The sequence below is a fragment of the Dinoponera quadriceps genome, unplaced genomic scaffold (assembly GCF_001313825.1).
Source record: "Dinoponera quadriceps isolate SergipeBrazil2010 unplaced genomic scaffold, ASM131382v1 scaffold5230, whole genome shotgun sequence".
NCBI classification, from domain to species: Eukaryota; Metazoa; Arthropoda; class Insecta; order Hymenoptera; family Formicidae; genus Dinoponera; species Dinoponera quadriceps.
In genome coordinates this window covers 666952-688303 of record NW_014559346.1, presented here as the reverse complement: position 1 = coordinate 688303, position 21352 = coordinate 666952, and the positions used below count along the sequence as shown (strand labels likewise).

The 21352-nt window shown below is 44.8% G+C and overlaps 2 protein-coding genes across 3 annotated transcripts; one reads left to right on the top strand and one right to left on the bottom strand.

Moving 5' to 3' along the window:
- Positions 1-3213: 3213 nt before the first annotated feature.
- Positions 3214-12785, bottom strand: LOC106750384 (protein AF-10-like). Its single transcript, XM_014630715.1, has 13 exons — positions 12047-12785; positions 11710-11789; positions 11224-11388; positions 10847-11044; positions 9143-9853; positions 7443-7786; positions 6574-7053; positions 6148-6331; positions 5517-5721; positions 4885-5037; positions 4400-4664; positions 4054-4182; positions 3214-3897 (listed from the first exon to the last, which is right to left on the bottom strand). Exons 1-13 carry the CDS (start codon positions 12153-12155, stop codon positions 3747-3749), a joined length of 3174 nt encoding a protein of 1057 aa, XP_014486201.1. The 5' UTR covers positions 12156-12785; the 3' UTR covers positions 3214-3746.
- A 1810-nt stretch (positions 12786-14595) lies between these two features.
- On the top strand, positions 14596-18321 carry LOC106750373. Of its 2 annotated transcripts, XM_014630690.1 has the most exons (4): positions 14596-15275; positions 15962-16230; positions 16735-16833; positions 17446-18321. In XM_014630690.1, the coding sequence occupies exons 2-4, from the start codon at positions 15973-15975 to the stop codon at positions 17827-17829; spliced, it is 741 nt and encodes a 246-aa protein (XP_014486176.1). In that variant the 5' UTR covers positions 14596-15275; positions 15962-15972; the 3' UTR covers positions 17830-18321. The 2 variants fall into 2 exon arrangements, with proteins under 2 accessions (XP_014486176.1, XP_014486177.1); XM_014630691.1 differs by lacking the exon at positions 14596-15275 and having other exon boundaries at positions 15282-16230.
- The last annotated feature ends 3031 nt before the right edge of the window (positions 18322-21352 follow it).

Below are 21352 nucleotides of genomic sequence, written 5' to 3'. Positions count from 1 at the left end.
TATATGATGATGATGATTTATATATGACGTCAGGTCACATTTGTAAAGGCCGTGGACACGAGAGATTAATGGTAGACATGGAAATAAATCCCTCATTAATTTCTGCGCTATGACCTTTGTGTAAATTTTATGTGGTAAATTTAAATGGGGCGCAACATCATGCATAAATTATCATCCATATGTAATCTCTATATGTAAAAATATTACATTATTTATTTGCAATGTAAAAGCTGCACAGCACTCTTCAGTTATCCGTAGACTTTCCTCTTAACTTTTCCCATGATTTCCTCGTGTTTATTTTACGGCTTAATTTTGGTTAATTTCTGGCGCGCATATTTTTACTTCCGAAGAAACAGGAGCTTCGACAAGTGGAACCGAATGAATCTATTTCTTTTCCTTCCTTCCTTCTTTTCCTTTCCGGTCACGTGTGTCCTTCACGAGAGAAAAAAATTTTGTCGTCGCGCACCACCGGAAATATACACGCAGTTCGTCCGAATGTACACCTATTGTATTATTGCTATTTTTAGCGCGGTAGATTAACTTACGATCTAAAATTTGTACATCTGTAGATTTACTGTTCACATACGATGATGCCCACAAAAGAGAGAGAAGCAGAGTGTCTCAGACACGCCTGATTTGAGAATTAAGGGGAAAGGGATACCGTCTCCTCGTTGGAGAAAATTTACATTTGTAAGGATTTCATCGCGTTTTACAGCGTAAATCGTAATATAATTGTAAATCTCGACGCGTGTGTTACAAATCAGGCCTCGGCAGAAAATGCAACTTTCGGCCAAATTTCGGGATATACGGTCTACTTTCCCTGCCGCCCAAGCGTGTAACTGAGGCTCGCGAAGCTCTGCATCAGGAGCGGCCAAATCATGATCATAAATCGAGATAGGATCCTCTATCGCAACTACGATGTGTATGAAGTGATACGATTGCGCGAAAAAGTTACATATACAGGGTAGACCTTTTTATTCAATATATCTCGAAAAGGAGAAGTTTTTTTTTTTCAAATAATGTTTCAGACAAAGGGGAAAATGGCGCCATCTACAATCAAAGTCAATCATGCCGCGGGCGTACATTCCGAAATTTGGCTGAAAGTTGCACTTCTTGCCGAAGCTCGTTATATAAATATCTATCAGATGGGGAAACCCATAAGTGTCTTCCCAACTGCTTCTTCGTTTGAAGTTCGAAATAACTTCTTCCTTCTCTTTTTTTCTCCTTTTTTTTTTATGTCGCTATGCGTTCTAACTTTAATTGAGCCTCCGGTTGCAATGTACATCGTAATTCGTAAAATCGCACGCGCACACAGGTTAAAAAAAAACAGGTAAAAGCAATTGAATTGGTGAAAGAACAATGATGAACACCCGATACGACGCAAAATCATGACGCTTTCATTCAGATGACGAGATCCATGCATTGAACTATAATAATATTAGAGAATATTATTTTTTTCATGTAATCTTTATGTAAAAAACTTGCACATTTGAGAGAGAGAGAGAGAGAGAGAGAGAGAGAGAGAGAGGGGTTGGAGGGGGAAGAAAGGAGGGAAAGAGGGGGATAGTGCAAGATTGCGATCTCTTTTTTTCACAAATTCACAGCCGACATTTTGTACAGTTGTCACATCGAATGTATTAGGTGTACCCATAAGTAGTGTCATTTTTTTTTCAGATCGAACAAACATTACCACCGTGCTCGTGGATGTGATTTATTATTACACATACAACTTATATACTAATTAAATTTATTGACATTTAGTGTGTTTATTGTGAAATTTTGAAAGAGCTAAATGTTAAATAGTATAAAATTTTGTATAAAGTATCCAAAAGAGCGGTGTTACTTATGGGTACCCCTAATATATAAGCAATGTTATCAGATTGATAGAGATCAGCCTTCCCCGTTGAATCGTTCCAGTAAGCTCTACAGGTAGAACACGAGTTTCACCCTTTCGCTATTATGAGTTACAATATTCAGCTACAATACAATGCTTAGCTTCTTATTAAACGATCGTTTGGGACGAAATATAGTGACTTCTTTTTGTATCTTACATTGAGGGTCACTTGCACGAATTAAGCTCCGATTAATTCAATCTTCTATTAACCCTTTGCACTCGAGGGCTCCGGAGCGGAGCCATTTAAAATTTGTCTTCAAACTCTTCAAACTCAAATGCAAATAGCAAGAGCAGAATATCCTATACACAATAGTTTTTACGATTTGTCTTTGTCCTTATGTTATGAACTGAAAGTTATTTGCATTGTCTCCATAGCGGAGCCCTCGAGTTTGAAGACAAATTTTAAATGGCTCCACTCCGGAGCCCTCGAGTGCAAAGGGTTAACTCAGCCAATAAAGTTGCCAATATGGCAAATACAACGCAGTTCGTCGTTAGAAGGAGAGGAAAAGTTGCCTCGTGTCCTTTTTCTATAACCTCCTATATTTGGAATATCAGACTATATTTGACTTTGATTCTCAGCGCTACGCGTATACCGGTAGAGCTTCGTGTGGTGAAACAACAGGGTTGGCTGATACGGTAGACATGGACTAACATTAAGGCTCCTGGACACTCGCTGCGGCTATCCTTTTTTGATGTCATCGGAAGAGGATGGCCAAAGTAAGTGTCCGGGAGTAGCCTTGATTCGCGGCAATTTAGAATGATCGGCCCTTTTTGGGAAAGCAAAAGTCTCGCCCACTTTTTTTTTACATGAATTCCAAGCCCTTAATGACTAGTAACGAGACTCGGTTGAAATGAAAGATCGTCGTTAGAGGATCAAAATACCTCGTAGACGCGATCCCCACGACATGAAAACTGCTCGGAGACACACCACTCTTTGAAGCATCGCGGAGAAATAAATAATAAATGCAATTTTTCATTAAATTTCTCGGCGTATAAGGAACCTCTCCGTCATGAACGACGGATAACATAAATTATTTGGAAATACTCAAAGTATCATTTTCCTATCGGTAAGCAATCTATTACCAGTCGTGGGCGGCCAAAAATGGGCAGAAAGTTCTTCATGTGTTAGATTGTACATGAGAGAAAGAAGGATTTCACTGAGACCTTCTTTCTCTCACTCGTCACTTTTGGAATTTTAATGTGCACTCTAGTATTATTATAGTTCAGAGGATCTGCGATAAAATCTCCACCAAATGCAGATGCACACAGAATATAACAGCCTTGCGTGCATCATTGATACATATATATATATATATATATATATATATATATATATATATATGTGTGTATATATATATATATATGACAGTTTCTTCGGGATTGTATGAAAAGATATGGAGAATATGAACGTGTATGTATATATATATGTATATACACATACACGCGCGCACACACACCCATATATATTTACATATATGTATCCATGTACGTGTATTTGACATATATCTACATATATATACACGTACACAAATCGAGGGTGCGTGTGTGTGTGTGTGTGTAAATTGTTGAACCGCGATCGATGTCGTCGAAGAGACGCGAGATTTGTCGCGAGTAAGAAAAAACGATTGCCGGGCGCAAACAACGGCGATAGAAAATGTACACACATCAGTCAGTCAATGTTCCGCGAAGAAGCGCAGCGTTAGGTCTCTCTCTCTATAGTATGATGTTCGCGACACCGGTACTGGTGGGTTGCTCCTTGGAGATGCTCTCTTCTACGCATGTGGCAGTGAGTTTCGTACGCGCGAACACGTTCGTAAGATTTATGGTCGCCACGCCGAGTTTCTATCTACCTTCAGCTGGGCTTGCTCGACGGCCCGTGACTGGTCGGCGATGGCCCGTGCGAATGGAGATTGTGAACGCTGCCGACTTGATTGCCGGTCAGACTCGGCATGGTAGGCTGATACATCGCCGGCATGTAACTGCTCGACGACTGCGCCGCCGATCTGAAAGAGAGAGATAAACGATAAATACAAATATATACGTAACTGTAGTACGTTCTTTTTCTCTCAAATGTATTGCAACACCAATTGTTTCGTATTATATAAATAAAGTCGAGAGAGCCTAGTGTAGAAATACGAACGAAACGAAGAGATGCCAACCTCGGTACTCCGCGCAATGGGTCCGGCGTGACAGACGAGTTCCGCACCACGCCGGAAGTGTTCGCCGGCGCCGGCGACACTATATTGCTTGGCTGACCTTGAAGGTACCCACCAGCGGCTGGACTGTGCCTGTTTCGTCGAGAATGAAGAGGCAAGTTATCGGTCCGTTCTGTGCAGCTGCACTGCCGAACCAGTGCAACGAGTCGAAGCGAGACAAGTGTATGTTCTCTCACTTCAACTTGTTGCACCAGTTCTGCAATGCAGCTATAAAGAACGGGCCATACACGTGGGTTTGATAAAAATACTCCATTATATATCGACATATCTTTCCCCCGCATGTCCTTACCTTATTGTGGGACTCGGTTGGGGGGCAACCAGAGATCCTCGGTGTTGATACTGCGACAGCGAGGCCGCCGCTGGCGGAGAGGGATCCGGCGGTAGGCCGTTTTCCAATGTCGTCGGATGACCGGCCGAACTGGAGTGCGGCATGTACGTGTTGTTGACTCGCGCCTCGCGATTCACCCTCGGCACCGGGGCCGGCGCGCCGGGCGGCACCTCCGAATGCGAGACGTTCGGGTGAGACGGGTTCACCGTCGGATGTATGTTATTCACTGGGAAATCATTCGGAGATTGGCACGCTTTAAGCTAGGGAGATTTCCTCGGGTGGTCTGAGATGCGAGATATATTTCTTGGCGGCGAAACCCTCGTCTTTTCAAGGTTTCACCTCAAGTTGCACAGAAATGCAGAGCAACCTTGTGATGTACCATAGTCAAGTAATTGTAGATTGTTATCGTTTGTTATGTGCAACGCCAAGTAGTTAATTGAACTAACCTGGATGTGAACTAGGCTGGGTCGTCAATGGTATAGCGAGTCTAGCATTCACAGCCAACAAGTGGTCTCTCCTCTGCAGGAGATTATTTACATGTTCCTCTAGCCTAAGATTCTCGGCTCTCAACTGGTGTAGACAGGAAAGCAAAGACGCGACTGCAACAATAGATTTCGCTCGCTCAAGTTTGTACCAAGCGACACGGGACATTCATCGTCACTCTATATCAGAGGCATAAGCAATGTTAGGGAAGAACTGAGCTTTTACTTTCTCAAATTTTTCGAGTGAAATCTCACTCGAGGAAGAAAGTGACCACGGAGTCACTTCGAGCGAAGATACCGCCATTTTCTTATTTGTCTTGAGTGAGATGTCGCTCTGAGAAACCGAAGGAAAGTATCAAGTAACCAAAATACACAAACGTAACGTAAAACATGCTAATCCTCCTGGAAAATATGACTAACACAATGAGAAAGGAATTTATTATGATGCAACTTCTTCAGACAGAAAAGAAAAAAAGAAAAATAGAAATACGTAGTCGATAGAAAAAAGGAAAAAAAAAAAAGAACGTAGAGCGAACAAATTCGTCAGTCAAACCCATGCGATTGTAAGCACTGATATTTCCTCGTCGTACACTCACTATCAAAATGCTGGGCTTGTTCCATTAAGAATTGACTGCCCTGTTCCCACTGTCGCTCCAGAAGCTGATCCAGCGATTGCGGGATCGCACCGCCACCCAAAGTGCCGCTGGTACCGGCCGTGGTGTTAGCGTTTGCGTTATTGCCATTCGCGGTGAAGACCGAGGAGAACGAGGTAGGTGGTGCGCTCGACTGGCTGGACCGTATCTGCTTTGCGTGAGAAAGTTTCCGATTCGTTAATGGCGGATTCATAAAGCGGGCGATCTACGATGAGAATTTCAGCTCTGAGAAATCCTTAAGAAATTCACTCGATCACAGTCGAATGTGAGAAGAATGATCGACCTGTGATCGGCTAATTTCTCAAGGTTTCGAGCTTAAAGCAGATCTAATGTAGGCCGAGACTAAAGCGAGGTCTACAGTGAGAATTCAAGGCGCAAGGCTTGAGAAATTGACCAAACACGGTCGGATTATAGGAGAAAAATCAATTACGATCGGTCGATTTCTAAAATCTCACGCCTTGAATTCTCATTGTGAAGCCCGCTTAATGGGCTGCGATTAACGACCGTTTATATATTCGTCTGATAGTCGAAAACGAGCGTCCCGGTACATCCCGATCCATCGGGTGGTACGTACAGATGCGATCACTCGACTGTGCAGCTGCGGCCCGACCAGGTTCGTATTGGAGTTGCTCGCCTCCGTGAAGATCGAGTGAGCCTCGAGTTCCTGCGAGAGTGTGTCCGACATCTTCTGCGCCATCGTCGACGTCGGATTCAACTGATTCCCCAGCATGTGCGGCGCGCTCACTCCGTTTTGAAACCTGAAACGATAATCGCTCGAAGTGAAGCTACCGTTCTGCGTCCCGGGACGAGCAGCGCCGTCGGAACAATCCAGTCAGTATTTTCGATACTCGACGCACTTTCATGCGAAATGTAAAAATGCGAAAAATATCGGGAAAATACGGAAAAGCCCGTTCACTTCTCCAGTAGCGTGCTGTACGTCATAAATCACGTTTATAAACATTCGAAATCGACAACAACGAGAGTGTTCGGCCGGTCTTACAATTTCACGTTGTTCTCCTCCTTCAACGCGGTGTTGGCGACCGTGGTGGGCGTGGTCGACGCGGACGGCGTCGACACGGCGGCGGTGACGTTCATCTTCCTCTTCCGTCTCCCCGGGCCGCTGCTGCTCATACTTTCCGAGCCGGGGCTGCTGGGCGGCGACTCCTTCACGGTGGCGGCCGGCCCGATAGCGTTGATGAGCGTGCCCGTGCCGACGCCGCTGAAGTGTCCGCCGCTCGACGTGGGGCCCTGTATTATCGACGGCACCGGGGCCACCGTGACCGCCGGCGGCGGAGTCTGGTGATTGTTTCTGCCGCCTCTCTTGGACGTCGTCATCACCGTGGCGGCGCTCGGCACGGAGCTCACGATGGACGACGACGAGGCGGTCGTCTGCGACTGCTGCTGCAACGACGGCTGTTGGTTGTTGGACGCGCCGCGTTTCGGCTTGCGAACCTTCTCCTGCTTGTCCGACGACTGCGACCTGGAAAAGGCGGGGGTACGTTTCGAACAGTTCTTCCATTAATTACACACATCGATGTTGCGTTTGTTTCTTTCTCGTTTTCTTTTTCCTGTCCTGATGCGGATGTTTTACCCGACCGTTTGCAGCGATTATTTCGAGAAAAAACGCCCGACGATCGTGGTGAAAGCGGGCTAAGTTGTTTCCCCGCTCCTGGCCCCCGCCATTTTGAAAATATCACGCGACAGGAACGGTTCGTCCGTCTTATTTCGCTNTTATTTCGCTTTGCCGGAACGAAAATCGCCCCCCCCCCCCCCCAAAAAAATGCCTTCTTTCCAGATCACAAGGTAGAAGGGATCCTCCGAGTCTTTACTACGCCGTGTCACTCTTAACATTCCGATTGGACGGCTTACCGGGACCGTTTTACCGGCACTTCCTCCGCGGGGAACCTCTCGGTGCACGCCATCGCGCTGCTCCGTGGCTCAGGATTGGCGGCCGTCGTGCTTATGCTCGGCTGCAGCTGCTGATAGAGGGTGGGCGCGCTCGTCACCACGCTCTGAACCGTATTGGGCAGTGCGGTAGCGGTCAACGGCACGGAGACGACTATGCTGTTCGACGAGGAGGTGGTCGGTGACTGCTGGGTGAGAACCGACGGTTGGGTCTGCGTCACCGCCATTATCACAGGTGTGGTGCTCGCCGCCTCCGTGTTGGCGATCGGCGTCCCCGAGGACGACTGAATCGGACTCTCGACCTTCACCTGCACAATCGATCAGTTAGAAGGATGTAAGCCGGAAAAAGAGTGTACGAGAATCGACGAGCGTGTTTTATGCGCGCGAAAAAGAAGAGAACCAAAAAAAAAGAACAAAAAGGTAGAAAGAAAACAAACTCAGTTGCTGCAATCGAATAGGGACCAGATAAAAAGACTGGGTGATAAGAAATGATATTTCCGTTATAGCGACTGAGAACGCGCACGCGTGTGTGAACGTTTAGCTGCGTTAAGGGGGTTCGAGCGTTTAAGTAGACGAAGAAACCTATAACGTACGTGTGATATAAAAGTTGACGTTAATCGTGAATTTGTATAATAGTACGTGCGGAGAAACGTTACGATACGACGAGTTTCTCCCAATTTGACAGATTTGTGAGAATCTTCGAAAACTGCTGATGATAAAATAAGCAGTTAGAAAACTTGACCATCTAGTCGAGGAGGAATTTAGACCTACCGATGAGAATACTCGTGAAATTGACAATATATGAGTAGAAACGTCACATATACAGTAAGTTAGTACCAGATCTGAGGTAAATCTTATAGTGAAATTTGTATCTCTATTATTTATTATTTATTTTAACATAGCATCTATGCACTCCCAGTTTAAGTTAAACCGGTCCATGTGCCAAATATGATAACGAATATATTTCATGTTCACATTTCTTTTCTCTCACTATTGGTACTTACATCAAATGAGAGCACTGCGACCTTCATTTTATCATTTTCTAAATATTCGTTAATTTTCAAAATAAAAACGTCGACTGCATATCATGGCATTTACGAATTTCACCCTACTAATATTGTCGCAGAATTTTTTTTGTCATTTCGAACAATTTTATTAATACATTAGTCCTTGATGAGAGAGCAGGTCCCGGTCTACAGAAGGCGCATTAAACTTGAAGCCTTAATAAATTGACCAATCGCAATGTGAAGAGAATAATTGTGATCGGTCAATTTCTTAAGGCTTAAAAAATACCTATTGTACACCGGGATTGACGCTCGAACCTCCTTAAAACTTGGCCGAGACAACTGGAAGCGACCGAGCAGAAACCTCCTGCCGGGACCTTTCTGTCCCCACAACCGAATCTGGTCCCCCCGGGCGACGAGGAATTCAGTTACACCACTGGCCACGGTTTAGCCGAACGTTTATTTCGCAACCGTTGGAACTGTTTTCCGAGATCTGAGATCCGGCCGTTATTCTTTCAGATCTGAAGGATCCAATCGCACACGACGCAACAAAGAAACAATTCCAACGGTCAACAGTTATGAAAAAAATAAACGTTCCGCTGCGAAGGCTATCGGTTCATTTCTTTTTTTTTCCCCTGTATGTGCGTGAGAAAAGCTCACTTTTTTCAACTTTTCCGGCTCCGTCGTGGTGCTCAGGCTGGTGGCCTCAGTGATTGTCGGTTGCTGTTGTACGTTATTACTCGGTACCGCCTGCTGCACCACCGAATTAACGGCGATCACGACCGAGCCGCTGGCCTCCGAGCTGGCGGACTGATTCGAGTTCTCGTTCCCTATTACCGTCGGCGTGCGCGCCCCGGTCTTCCTCTTTTTGCTAGTGTGGCTCGACACTTTGCCGGTGGACGAGTTGGACGACTTGACCTGGCCGATGTTCTTGTGCGCGGCACTGTTGGCGCCGCCGGCGGCCGTCTTGATCGCGCCGGCCGCCGCCGCCGCCGCCGCCACCGCCGCCGCTACCGTGGTGGTGGAAGCGGCACCGTCGTGCCCGAACACGCTCTCCGACTGCGTGACGATCGTCTCGACGAAGTTGGAGGTCGTGAACTTGCTGGAACTCGTGGAATTATCTTTGGGCGTATTGCGACCGCTGCTGCCACTCTTGTCGTCCGCGGCAACGCCGTTTATCTCTAAACTGGGACTAGCATTCGATTTACTTTTGGAATTCGCCGTTGACTTGGAGCCGGAGCTCTTCCGCTTGCCGCTGCCCGTTTTAACCGGCGCTTCCGCCTCCTTCTCCGGCGACGAGTCCGACGAGCCGTTGTCAGCCGTTGGTATCGGTTTATACGGCGGTATTGTCTTTACGTTACCGCCCTTTTTCTGCAAAGAGCAGTGGGAGTCGAGAGAGCGTGTTTACACGATCGCGCGCCACCTCCATCAAGATCCTGATCTATCGGGTGTACAAATTGATTCGGTGCCTTTGCATTTAATAACCTCTGGTTCAAATTTAAACATGTTTTTTTTCTCTCCCCGTCCTACGGTGATTCGAAAGTGCCGACAAGCGCCTTAAGCTTTGAGAAACACTGTAATAGTTGACGACGGCCTTGCCGATGTAACCACAGGAAACGGTAGTTATCAACGATGTTGCTCGAAGAGAAGCATCCGCCGAGGTAGTGCGTCCATTTTTGCACCCCAATCGAATAAAAACGCTGCTCGGTCTACCGTTAGATGATTTGTTCCGCTTTGGGCGAAGGTGCTGTGACCCATGAAACTTGCGAAAAGACCTTTTACCGGCGACAACGCGCGGTCACCATACCGCAAGAGGGACGAAGGATCTCTCGTCTGTACATCGGGCTGGGAAATTCTCCCTCGTGCGGCTTATTCGCCAGATCCGGGCCCGTCGGATCACCGCCTATTTCGGTCGCTTCAACATCATCTATGGCGGATACGCATCTTAAAAAAAAACAGTCGACGAGGTCCGAGAAAGCATCTTGATGACTTTGATCGAGTCAAAACCGCCGAGTTTTTCCCCGCGGGGACAGGCACTCATCAGCCGCCCGATAGTTGCAGTAAAGTCGTAGAAAATAATGGAAATTCTCTCGAACGTTAAACTCGCACTTGATTTATTGTAAATAAACTTTGAATTTCATGAAAAAAAGGCACCGAATTAAGTTGTACACCTTGTACAATGTGCTCTTTGTTTTCTTGCTCTCTGTCTCTCTTTTCCATAAGCGGAATGTTCTCATAGAAGAAAGATAGGGAACAAGACGCAAAGAGTACATTGTGGACCAAGCTTTAGAGAGAGATACATACATATAGAGAGAGAGAGAGAGAGAGAGAGAGATGCAGAAGCAAATACAAAAAATTACTAACCAATTTCGAGTAATGATGCTGACAATATCCGCAGTATTTCACATTGTCGAGGTAATTGCCAGCTTCCTCGCAGAGCAAGCCCAGGGCCTGCGCGCATGTGACGTGAAATTGCTGCCTGCAGCCTGTTTTGTTACATTGCATGCACGCTCCCACGTTTGCTCTGTTGCCCCTCCCTTGTTCCTCGCAGATGTAACACGACTGAAATGATTTCATTTGTGATTTACGTGGTGCGATGAATGAGAGAAGAAACAAACGACGTGACAAACAACACGAGTGTGACAACATAATAGCATACAGCACGAGTGGTAATATTTGTCTTTTTTTTTTTTTTTCTTAGAAGCGAAACTCTGCCCTGACGGTGGGTGTTCTATTTTTACCTTGTTGAACCTTTCCGGAGGGATAAGCTGCAGTATAATCGGTTCCATCGTGGTCACGTTACCGAATCGAACTTCCGGGATGTAGAGAGCGCACACGACATGCGCCCAGCCAGCTTGATCGGTCCTCTTGAGGGCTCCATCCCGGCTCGGGCATAATTCGCAGCGCTGCGCAAATTATGTATTTGGTAAAGCGTGTCCCAAGAGTACTTGTACTTTCTATTGTTATCATATAGTTGACGTTAATATTTATATTAATATTTACATTATTGTGCCGTTACACACATGATTGGCGATTCTAAATAACTTTTATACGTAAGTCGCAGAAGAAAATAATGACTGCCTTCAGAAAACACATGCGATCGATCAATGATTATTGGTCCTTACCGTTAGATCCCTGAATTTAAAGACTAATTACGACGATGAATTACCCATGTGTCTTCCGAACGGCAGAGAAAGAGAGAGAGAGAGGGAAGGAATTCTACGTACCACACGCGCGCTGCGTTCCTGCGACTCGCATTTCCTGCAGTACCACGGTCCCGTCGGCACAGTGACGATGCCGTAGCAAGCTGCAAAAAGAGAAGAAAAAGTATTGCTTGCATCCTGTTCCTGCTGAGACCAACACAGGATCGGTCGATTCTCCATGTAAGTTCGAAAAATACAGGGATGTAAAACATGGCTGTACAGTGGGCAGTAGGAGTATGTTTACAAGAATTGACCAATCATAGTTGACTATTCTCCTTACATTCAAATACGATTAGTCAATTTCTTACTCTTACTCCTTATAAACACACTCCTACTGCCCATCGTGGGCCCACGGTTTTACCTTGATGAACGGCAACGGTGCAGCCCTGTCCATCGCAGTACACCAATGGATTTTCTGTCCAGCCCCTCTCGTCAGAACACACACAGCACCCTCCGAGCATCTCCTTCATGCTGTGCCCCAAGCAATTCGGAAGACGAGACTAGCATGAGGAGCTAGGCGGATCGCGTGGTGATCGTCCGGCGTGGCGCGAGCTCACTCGCCGCGGCGCGTGATCGCATCCTGCCGACGTCGACGGCCCCGCAGCGAAACGGCGCTTTCGATGGGGGCCCCCGCAGCCTCCACCGCCGCCGCCGCCGCCGCTATCACCGCGTGCGTTCGCGGCACCTTCGGCTCGGCCGAACGATTCACTCGAGACACAACACAAACCGCGGATCCGCGCGCGCGTCGTCACGTGCGCGACGAAGAGCAGCGGCCTCTCGCGCGAGCGAGGGAGCGCGAGCGAGCGAGCGAGCGAGGCTCGCGCGGAAATCGTCGCACGCTGCCGCCTCCGCCAGTCCACGAGGAAGCGAGAAGCGGTCGCGCGTTTTAGCGCGCAGAAAGGAAGTCGAGAGGGTATTCACACATACACACACGCCGCGCACACGCTGATCGGTGGGTGTCGCGACCTCCCGGCGGCGAACGTGCACGCGCGCGGCCGAGATCGGTCGGCGTGCGCGGGAACGCAGAGACGCGCGGATCAACGTGGTGCCCGTCGCGGAGCGTGTTTTCGGACGGTTTGTTATTTACGACGGCGCTCTATTTATTTCGCTGGTCGGCCATCTTATTTTGGTTGTCGCGCGCGAGCCGAGCATGCGCAAGGCGCGCCACCGTGCGGCAATCGCGCAAGGCGCGTCCAGACGTAGCGATTAGTCCTGGTCTGCAATGTGTGCTTTAAGCTTTAAGTCTCGAGAAATCGAGACCAATCACGGTCGAGAGAGTGTGAAGGGAATAATCAACTGTGATTGGTCAATTTCTTAAGGCTCAAGGCTTAAAATGTCTATTGTAGACCGGAATTGGTTCAGTCTTAGGTACGTATCAGACAACTTAAGTTTAGTGAAATTTAGTGAACTTTGCACTGATTGGTCAAATTTCAATTCAATCTCAATTTCCAATCCATAGTCTGATACGGGCTTTACATGCGTCGTACGACGAGCGTTGTCGGGTGTACTGATTGGCTGTTGGATAGAGAATTTCAAGGGTCCCTAAATTTTTCTCTAGACACACTTAAAATTCACTATTTGATAGTCAAGCGGCACATCCGACATCTCGTACGACGTATCCTCGACGAGCGAACATCGATGTTTCTTAAATATCGATGATTTTGCCCATCCCTACTACATATCGATAGGTGCGATATATCGAAAGCCGCCATCTTGTTCCTACGCATGTCGTAATTGATTCGACGGTTTTTATGATCTGTGATAAAGTCTCGATTTGATCGAGATTCGCAATGTTGTAATTGTTGGTTTTATTGATAACGTTTTATCGACATTCAATTACGACATAATTGATAATAATCTTTATTATAAGCAAAGTCGGGGAGTAACATATTACTTGTAACAACCCAACAAACACCAAGTTACATAAATATGTAATATTGTATATTATAGTATATGATATAATAGTAGTATCACCGAAAGAAATTGTAATTAATAAATGAGCCACTACTGGATCAATGAGAGCGAAATTTATAACATCTATAATTTTGACGCGTATGTATGTCGATATCGATATATATATTCTAATGTGACGTTTTACAGATTATCTGCACCAGTCATACGGCGGAAAAACGAACTTATAATGTTCTGATACGCACTGATATCGTTAAAATTAGTTGTCGTCAGCGACAATAGTGCCGGAAGTTTTAGATAATACACGCGAGTGATATTTCGCAACATTGTGCACGAAGATATGCAATTAAATGCGGATGTATGATAATAATAACGCAAATTCTCTAATCCCATGAATATTGTACTAATCTTCGTCGTTTTATCGTTATATTCCATGATGTTACACATCGAGTATATGTGTCTGTTCCAATAAGGAAAATTTCAAAGAACATTTTTGCACCTTTGCAATTGTATATAAAAGCCTAGTAAGATACGAAAAGTTTGCAGAAAAAATTTTATCTTGATTAGATTCTCCGTTAAATATGGTGAAAGTAGCGCAGATTCATCTTATTCATATTTATATTGCACTAATATTTACGATGATTGTTTCATAAGTCCTTAGAAAATATATAAGATGGCGCCACTAATACCAAACTGACACGATAGTAACGTCTACACACACACACGCATCATACATAATTTCAAACAAATTTCAATTGGTTTTAGATTGTAGGCACCCAAGAAGTTTACAATATGTTAGACGAAAATTTGGATATGAAAAAGCTATTCGCAAGATGGATTAACGTTTAGGAATGTTGATTTCATATATATTTTTTGAACGTTTCTTAGTAATATCACACTTATATTTTAAATGTATTGTTTCATAATATGATTTTTCTGAATGTGGTAAAAATAAAAAAAAAATTATTTTTAAACATTACAAAAAATATTTTCTTCAGTATTACTCTGACATTTATTTGAAGTCAACGCGACAGTTTAAAAAATTGCTCGTAACTTGGACTTGGAAATAACGTTAGTGAAACATTAATTTTCTGTTTATTACAATATTATGACTTTGATCAGACAATAAGTAATAAAATCACTACAACGAGTCCTATTTTTATAATATATTCTTGTAATGTAAATAAAAGGTAGTTTCCTGTCGGTCACCTGGCCTTCGCTTCTCCTCGATTCAAGGAGACACTTTTCAAATAAGTTTATCTTGGTTTATCTTGGCGAAAAATTGTCGACGATAAGGCGATAATGGGACTTGCCTATAATTTTATGCCGCGTAAAACGCTCCTAAGCCGATACAACGTGTGCGTCGTAATGAACAAACGATATTTCTAAGCGACCCGACCGTGTACGTACGACTTTATCAAGCGGTCGCGTCGTCAAACATTCGTAGTCATCAAGCAACTACGTACACACAATAAAGTACCGGCGACAATCGCGATTTTTTTTTCGCGTTCCCAGCAATTCCACGGTGGTATCAAGATAACAACTCGTTACATCCTCGTCGGCGAAGATATATAGTCGTTCGCGGAAAAATGCGCGAGATACTCTCGAACGGCTCGTCCGAGTAAGCTGATCGCTTCTGCTTTCCGCACGTCGATCGTGAAAGACAGCAATTTTCGAAGGTGCGCCCTAAGCTGCGAGGATCACGAAAACGAAAAGGAACGTCATTCGCAACCTCCTTCGGTGGTCGACGATTGAAAACGCTCGCGCGCGCGCACATACAAACGAGTTTCGAGTAATTATTTACAATAGAGCCTTTCTCGAATTTTGATATTTTTTTTGCGGTATTCTCGGTGAAAATCTTTGTTAATTACAGTCCGACGGTGACGATCAATCGGGGAAGCCCGATATATGTAACCTATCTATTTTTGTTCAACGTGAAGAAAGATCGGTGACTTGTTCAAGTTTGTTTGTAAAGGCCAGCAAGAGTTTGACAGTCGCAATGTAAAGTGGCGGAGGTGCCGGAAGCTCCGAAAAATTACATTGAAAAAAAAGAAGGAAATTAAAAACGTAGGTGAATTACACGTTTCTCGGACTCCTCCCGTCGATTATCCGACCGGCCGGAGTCACGACGAACGGAGATTCACGCCGAATCTGGCGCGAAAGAGCAAAATATGAAAATTCGAAAAAGTTCCCTGTGCGTAACGCAGAGAGTCGGCCGGATGTCGGGAGTCACGCGGGAATCGTCGAATCCGCAGCGCGCGATGGATCATGGAGGAAGCCCGAGACAGTGCGATGCGCAAGACGCGGGCATAAACATAGTGCGTAGTGTGTGTATCGATCGGCAAATACCGGGCTTTTCTTTCAGACCGCTCCAGGATGCCCGTCTGCCTCGGCACCGATCCCACCGGCACCGAGTACAGAATCCTCAGCGGGGACCGGCTGGAGGACGCGCTCGCCGTGCAGCAGATGTCGATGCATCACGAGTGCGTCGCAATCGGCATGGGCATGTACGAGGAACCTGGTGCGGCCGAGGAGATGAAGCTCGTGCTCAGGGAGGTCGCCAAGGACGGTTGCACCGTGATCGCGGTCGATCGGTCGGACCGTGTCGTCGCCGTCGCGTTCAACAAGTTGTGTGCAAGTATATCGTGCGTTCTTTGCCGCGGGTAACGGCTCTCTTCTAGAGTTGGACGATACAGCATCTATACCGCATTGATACCGTATCGGTGCAGTATCGATGAAGTATCGATAGATGGGGAATAGGGTTTCCCCCCGGTAACGTAAGGTTTTCCTCCCCACAAATTGCGGTGTGGGGGGAACCTCCTGTGTATCGATACTGGAGTTGAGCGATACAGTACGTTCGTCGTTTCCGCTTATTTAATATAAATTTTCGCGCGTTCGTCGGCTATTTCTTTTAACCAATTTGCATCAGAAGCGAAACAGTATCTGTTTCGCCTTTCGACCGTCATCACGGAAATGGATGGATCGCGTATTTTAACGTGTGCGTGATGCAAATTTCATCGGAATCTTATCAAGACTCATTTCTTCGTCTCACAACCCCCTTGAAATAAAAACCACGTCCGAATATAACGGAAATCACCCGCCGATTATTATTTTACACGATTTCCCATGTGTTCACAGGTGCCGACCAAGCCGGGAGAGACGGATCCCTTGCAAGTTTTCATAAACAACAACATCAAGCATCGCCCGTGTCGGGATTTTTTTGATTTCTTGGGCGACGTGAGTTTGCTAATCGCTAACGACCACGATAGGAGCGTCCTAGTTTATCTTGAAATGTTGAAAATCTTTCGCAAACAGCGGTAAATTTCGCAACTATCGCAAGGAGCTTTACGTTGTTAGCGCGTTGTTAATTAATCTTCGCAAGTTGTTACAGTGTTCCACCATATTTACGGAGTGTCGTTCGTGACGGTGCAAAATGATTCCTCGTGTCACACGTCGTTATCTCATATTGTCCTGTTAAGTGTTTTTCCTTGCATAATTACACCTTGCACTATTCGCATTTCCGTACTAATAGCTTCGACTATATTCAGCATTACATGCTTGTCAAATTTAACAACAGTTTTTTTTTTTTTTTTTAAAAGTAGTGACATTTTTATTTCAACCCAAAGTATATTAAAGTTTAAACGATATTTTCTCTCTTTCTCTCTCTTTCTCTCTGCATGTCCACCGAATAAATATTTCTTACCTTCGGACATTTTTCTTTCGGTGTTGCGGTCGAATCATCAAATCGAGTGAGATAAACACACTCATAGTCATCGAATTAATAAAAAAATTCGCACGATAAATTGCGCGAGAAATGTGATAAAAAATCGCGTTAACTCATGTCATCAGGTGGAGTCGCGCGTGGACATCTTCCAGAGGTACAACGCGCGCGGCGCCATGGAGATCTTCTATTTAGGCACGGATCCGCGATATCGAGGTCGCGGGATCGGCCAGCAGATCGTGAACATGAGCCTCACGTTGGCGCGAGGGTTGCACGCGAGGAAGCTGAAGCAGATCTGTGTCGGCAAGAGCCCGATCGTCAATGAGCACGTGCGGCCGGAAGTGATCTTCGCCGCCGTCGCGTCCACCATCAGCCAGCGAATCGCGGAGAAGCTGAACTTCGAGACCCTCTTCGAGGCGCGTTACGAGGATTACGTGCGCGGCGGGAAGAAGATGTCGGAGAGGATAGGCCCGCGGCATCAGACGATCCGATTGGTCGCTCACAAGCTTTAACGTGAGAGAAAGAGAGAGAGAGAGAGAGAGAGAGAAACATCCGAGATTTCTATATCGGATCTCACACAGGGTGTCGTCAAACTAATCTTGATTCCCAAGTAGAACGGCAGTGAAACTCAGGCGAAAAGTCTTATATCATCTTGCAGATAACGCGCAAAATTGCGAGTTATCGATGATTGAAATTGGCCACGTATAGAGGCTTCTTTAATAAATAACTCGACAATTTGCGTGTTGTATCTGCAAAATGGTATAGAATTTTTCCGCTCAGTTTCATCCGTTCGAATCGGATCTATACACAAGCTGTTCGACAAAGTTACAAAATGAGCTTTTTCATTGTCTCGAGGAACGACTCAACAATTTTGCGCACCATAAGGTTATAATTTACGCAGTATAACACAGAGTATTATGTAATAAATAATATATCATATTGTATGCGTGTAAGATATCGTACGAAGAAATATAATTGCCGATTATACGGTAAATTTACACGGATTTATACGGTGAATCCGCGATCGAGTGCGAATCGCTGCTATACGACTTGTGCTTTCAAATCGTGATAGCATAAATATGCCTTTTTCCTTCAAGATGCTCATTTACGTGTCATGTGGCGAAAAAGTGGCGGGACTTTTCTGTGCACGTATATGAGTCACTGACGTGAGCGAAGGGGTTGATTAATTAATCGTCAGTCCACATCTGAACAGTGTAACTACGAGCGAGGAATGTTTTAGAGGGGGGAAGAGAGACAGAAGAAGAGATATAAGTTAAAGATTTTTTTATATAAGTATATATATATGTATGTATATATATATTAATTAAACATTTAATATATCATACGCACGATCGCGGAAACGCTCACGACGGTGATGCATGGAGACGGGCGTCGCGATTTTGCGCGGAACTCTGCACCCTCCCGTTCCCAATCGTGTCATCGCTCGCGGAAAATTGTGCAACGACAATTCGCGTCCATCTTGGCCAAAAGTCCGGACGAGATATCTCGGACGACAATTTGCGACATCTCGATCGGCACGTGGCTTATCGCGATCACGCCTGAAGGTATTTCAACAAAGCCACTGAAGACGACGATAACAGTCATTACGAACAATTATAATAGTAGCTCCCGCGCGGTTCTGCGCGGATATTGACGCGTTCGTCACGATAGCATGACGATGATGACGGAATCGACAGCAGCGTGCGGAAATGATTCTTCTTCTTTACTTTTTTTTTTTAACTATTGCTTACAATATTGATATTATGTTATCATGGAATGCGCACCGAAGCGAAGACGATTCGGCGCGCCGTTCCATTCTTATCGGGGAGATTACCCGGTTAATCTCTCCCCTCTCCCTCCCGCTATGTAACACACATAATACAAAATAAATAATAAGAATGTGTAATTACGGGCTATTCGTGCGTTCTTCGAGAACATCTATTCGTTACGGCATAAGGCAGAATGTTTTGTCGGGAAGGAGAAACAGAGGGCTATCGAGACAGACATTCAAATTCTTAGGTTAAAATTCTCTTAAAATTCTTCAAAATAAAAAATTTGTAATTTTTCAAATTTTTTAATTTAAAACTCTTTTAAAATGAGAGATCATTAAATTAATTGCCTACGATAAATTTACCATTTATGCGTTCTTACATCCAGGTAATTGCGATTTTTACGTTGCAACCCTTAAAAGACTTGTATCTCCCCTCTCCCTCCCACTACGTAACACATAACATATAATACAAAATAAATAATAAGAATATGTAATTACAAGTTATACGTGCGTTCTTCGAAAACATCTATTTGTTACGGCACAAGGTGGAATTTTTATCGGGGGCAGTCGGAGAGCTATCAAGACAGATATTGAAATTCTTAGATTAAAAATCCTTTTAAAATTCTTCAAAAAGAAAAATTTTTTATTTTTCAAACTTTTTTACTTACAATTCTCTTAAAATGAAAGAGATCGTTAAACTAATTACCTACGATAAATTTATGATTTACGCGTTCTTATATCCAGACAATTACGATTTTTACGTTGCAATCCTTAAGAGACTCGTGTTTTGATGCAAAGAACATGATTACTATTGCAAAATTAGTCACAATAAATTGATCATTATGAAATCCAGGTAATGTCGAATTTGCGCTGGTCTCACGATCTCTCAACGAAGCGCGGAGTTTTTCCGTTTCATCTTCGAAGAACACACGAATAACACATAATTACATATCTTTACTGTTCATTTTACATTACAGGGTAGGGAAAGGGACTGGTTGAGCAGACTTCTTCTCGGGAAGGGACACCCAGTGTGTTTACAATATTTAGTAAAGTTATAAAGCGTCGAGATCTGAAGGGAGCGCGCAATACGAGGCGCGATTGTCCGCTCGTTCTACGAGAGGGAATAATCATATGACGGGCGAAAACTTCCTCCTGCTACTTAAGGGCTGCTACTTTAAGGGTTGTTTTTCCGAACTTAACCTCTCGAATATCTTAACTCGGGAAAATATATCGAAGGATTCGGACGCTGTGCAAAAAATGTGAAAAAATGCGAAACATCGATTTTTTCGAGATTTCAAACGTATCTTAAACTCCCTCAATCCACTTTAGCAGCGTCTCTCGCATAACGTTCTGCATCGAGATAAATTATACAGCGACTTATACAGTGACATTTCGCGCATAATAATCAACCCAGGGGCGAAATCGACGCGGGTTTCGACGCGCGTGTCGCCACAACGAAGTAAATCTTAAAAACGGAGAATATACAGTATCTGTATTGCAAGATCAATTGAGCGTACTTTCGCGCGAAATTTCGGCAAACGAGATCGACGGAACCGGCTGGTTATTACATTGAGTCTCAATGTTCAAATTAGCGCGGATCAGCCGCGCCGGAGAGAGTCGGACGTGCAATTAATTAAATGCTTCTTAGAATACTTTCGTCGCAGCTATCGAGCGGCGACAAAATGCCTGGCGATGCTTCAAATTGCACTTCAATTCCTTTTTTCTGATAACTCCTGGTTTTTTTGTATATATATAGTATGTTATATGTATATAGTATGTTATTTACGCAACATGTATATTTATATGTGTGCGTATGTGTGTGTGTGTGTGTGTATATATATAGGTATCCCTATATAAATTATTATATCTTTCTGTGCTACACACGTCGCATATTCATATCTCATGGAGTTAACAAACAGACGTATGTATCGATAGAAAGTACACACAGAAGGAAAACTCGTTCTTGTACAACACACATCTCCCTGTATAGAAATCGAGAGCTTCGGCACGGCGTGAAACGACGGGGTGAGGTTAGAATTTTGCCTGAGAATCACATTCATCTGTGTATTTCCATGGACTCGGAGAGACGGGAACAATTACGGGCGAGCACGGGAAAATGCTCATCGAAGAGAAACTCGAGATTCGAATTGATTCTTGTTCATGTCGCGCGTTCGGCGATTTTTGTATTCTCCATGGAAGGTATTCTGCGCGCACCGAAACGAATTTCGTCGTTTCTTCGTCGCACCTAAGCTCTCAATTATTTA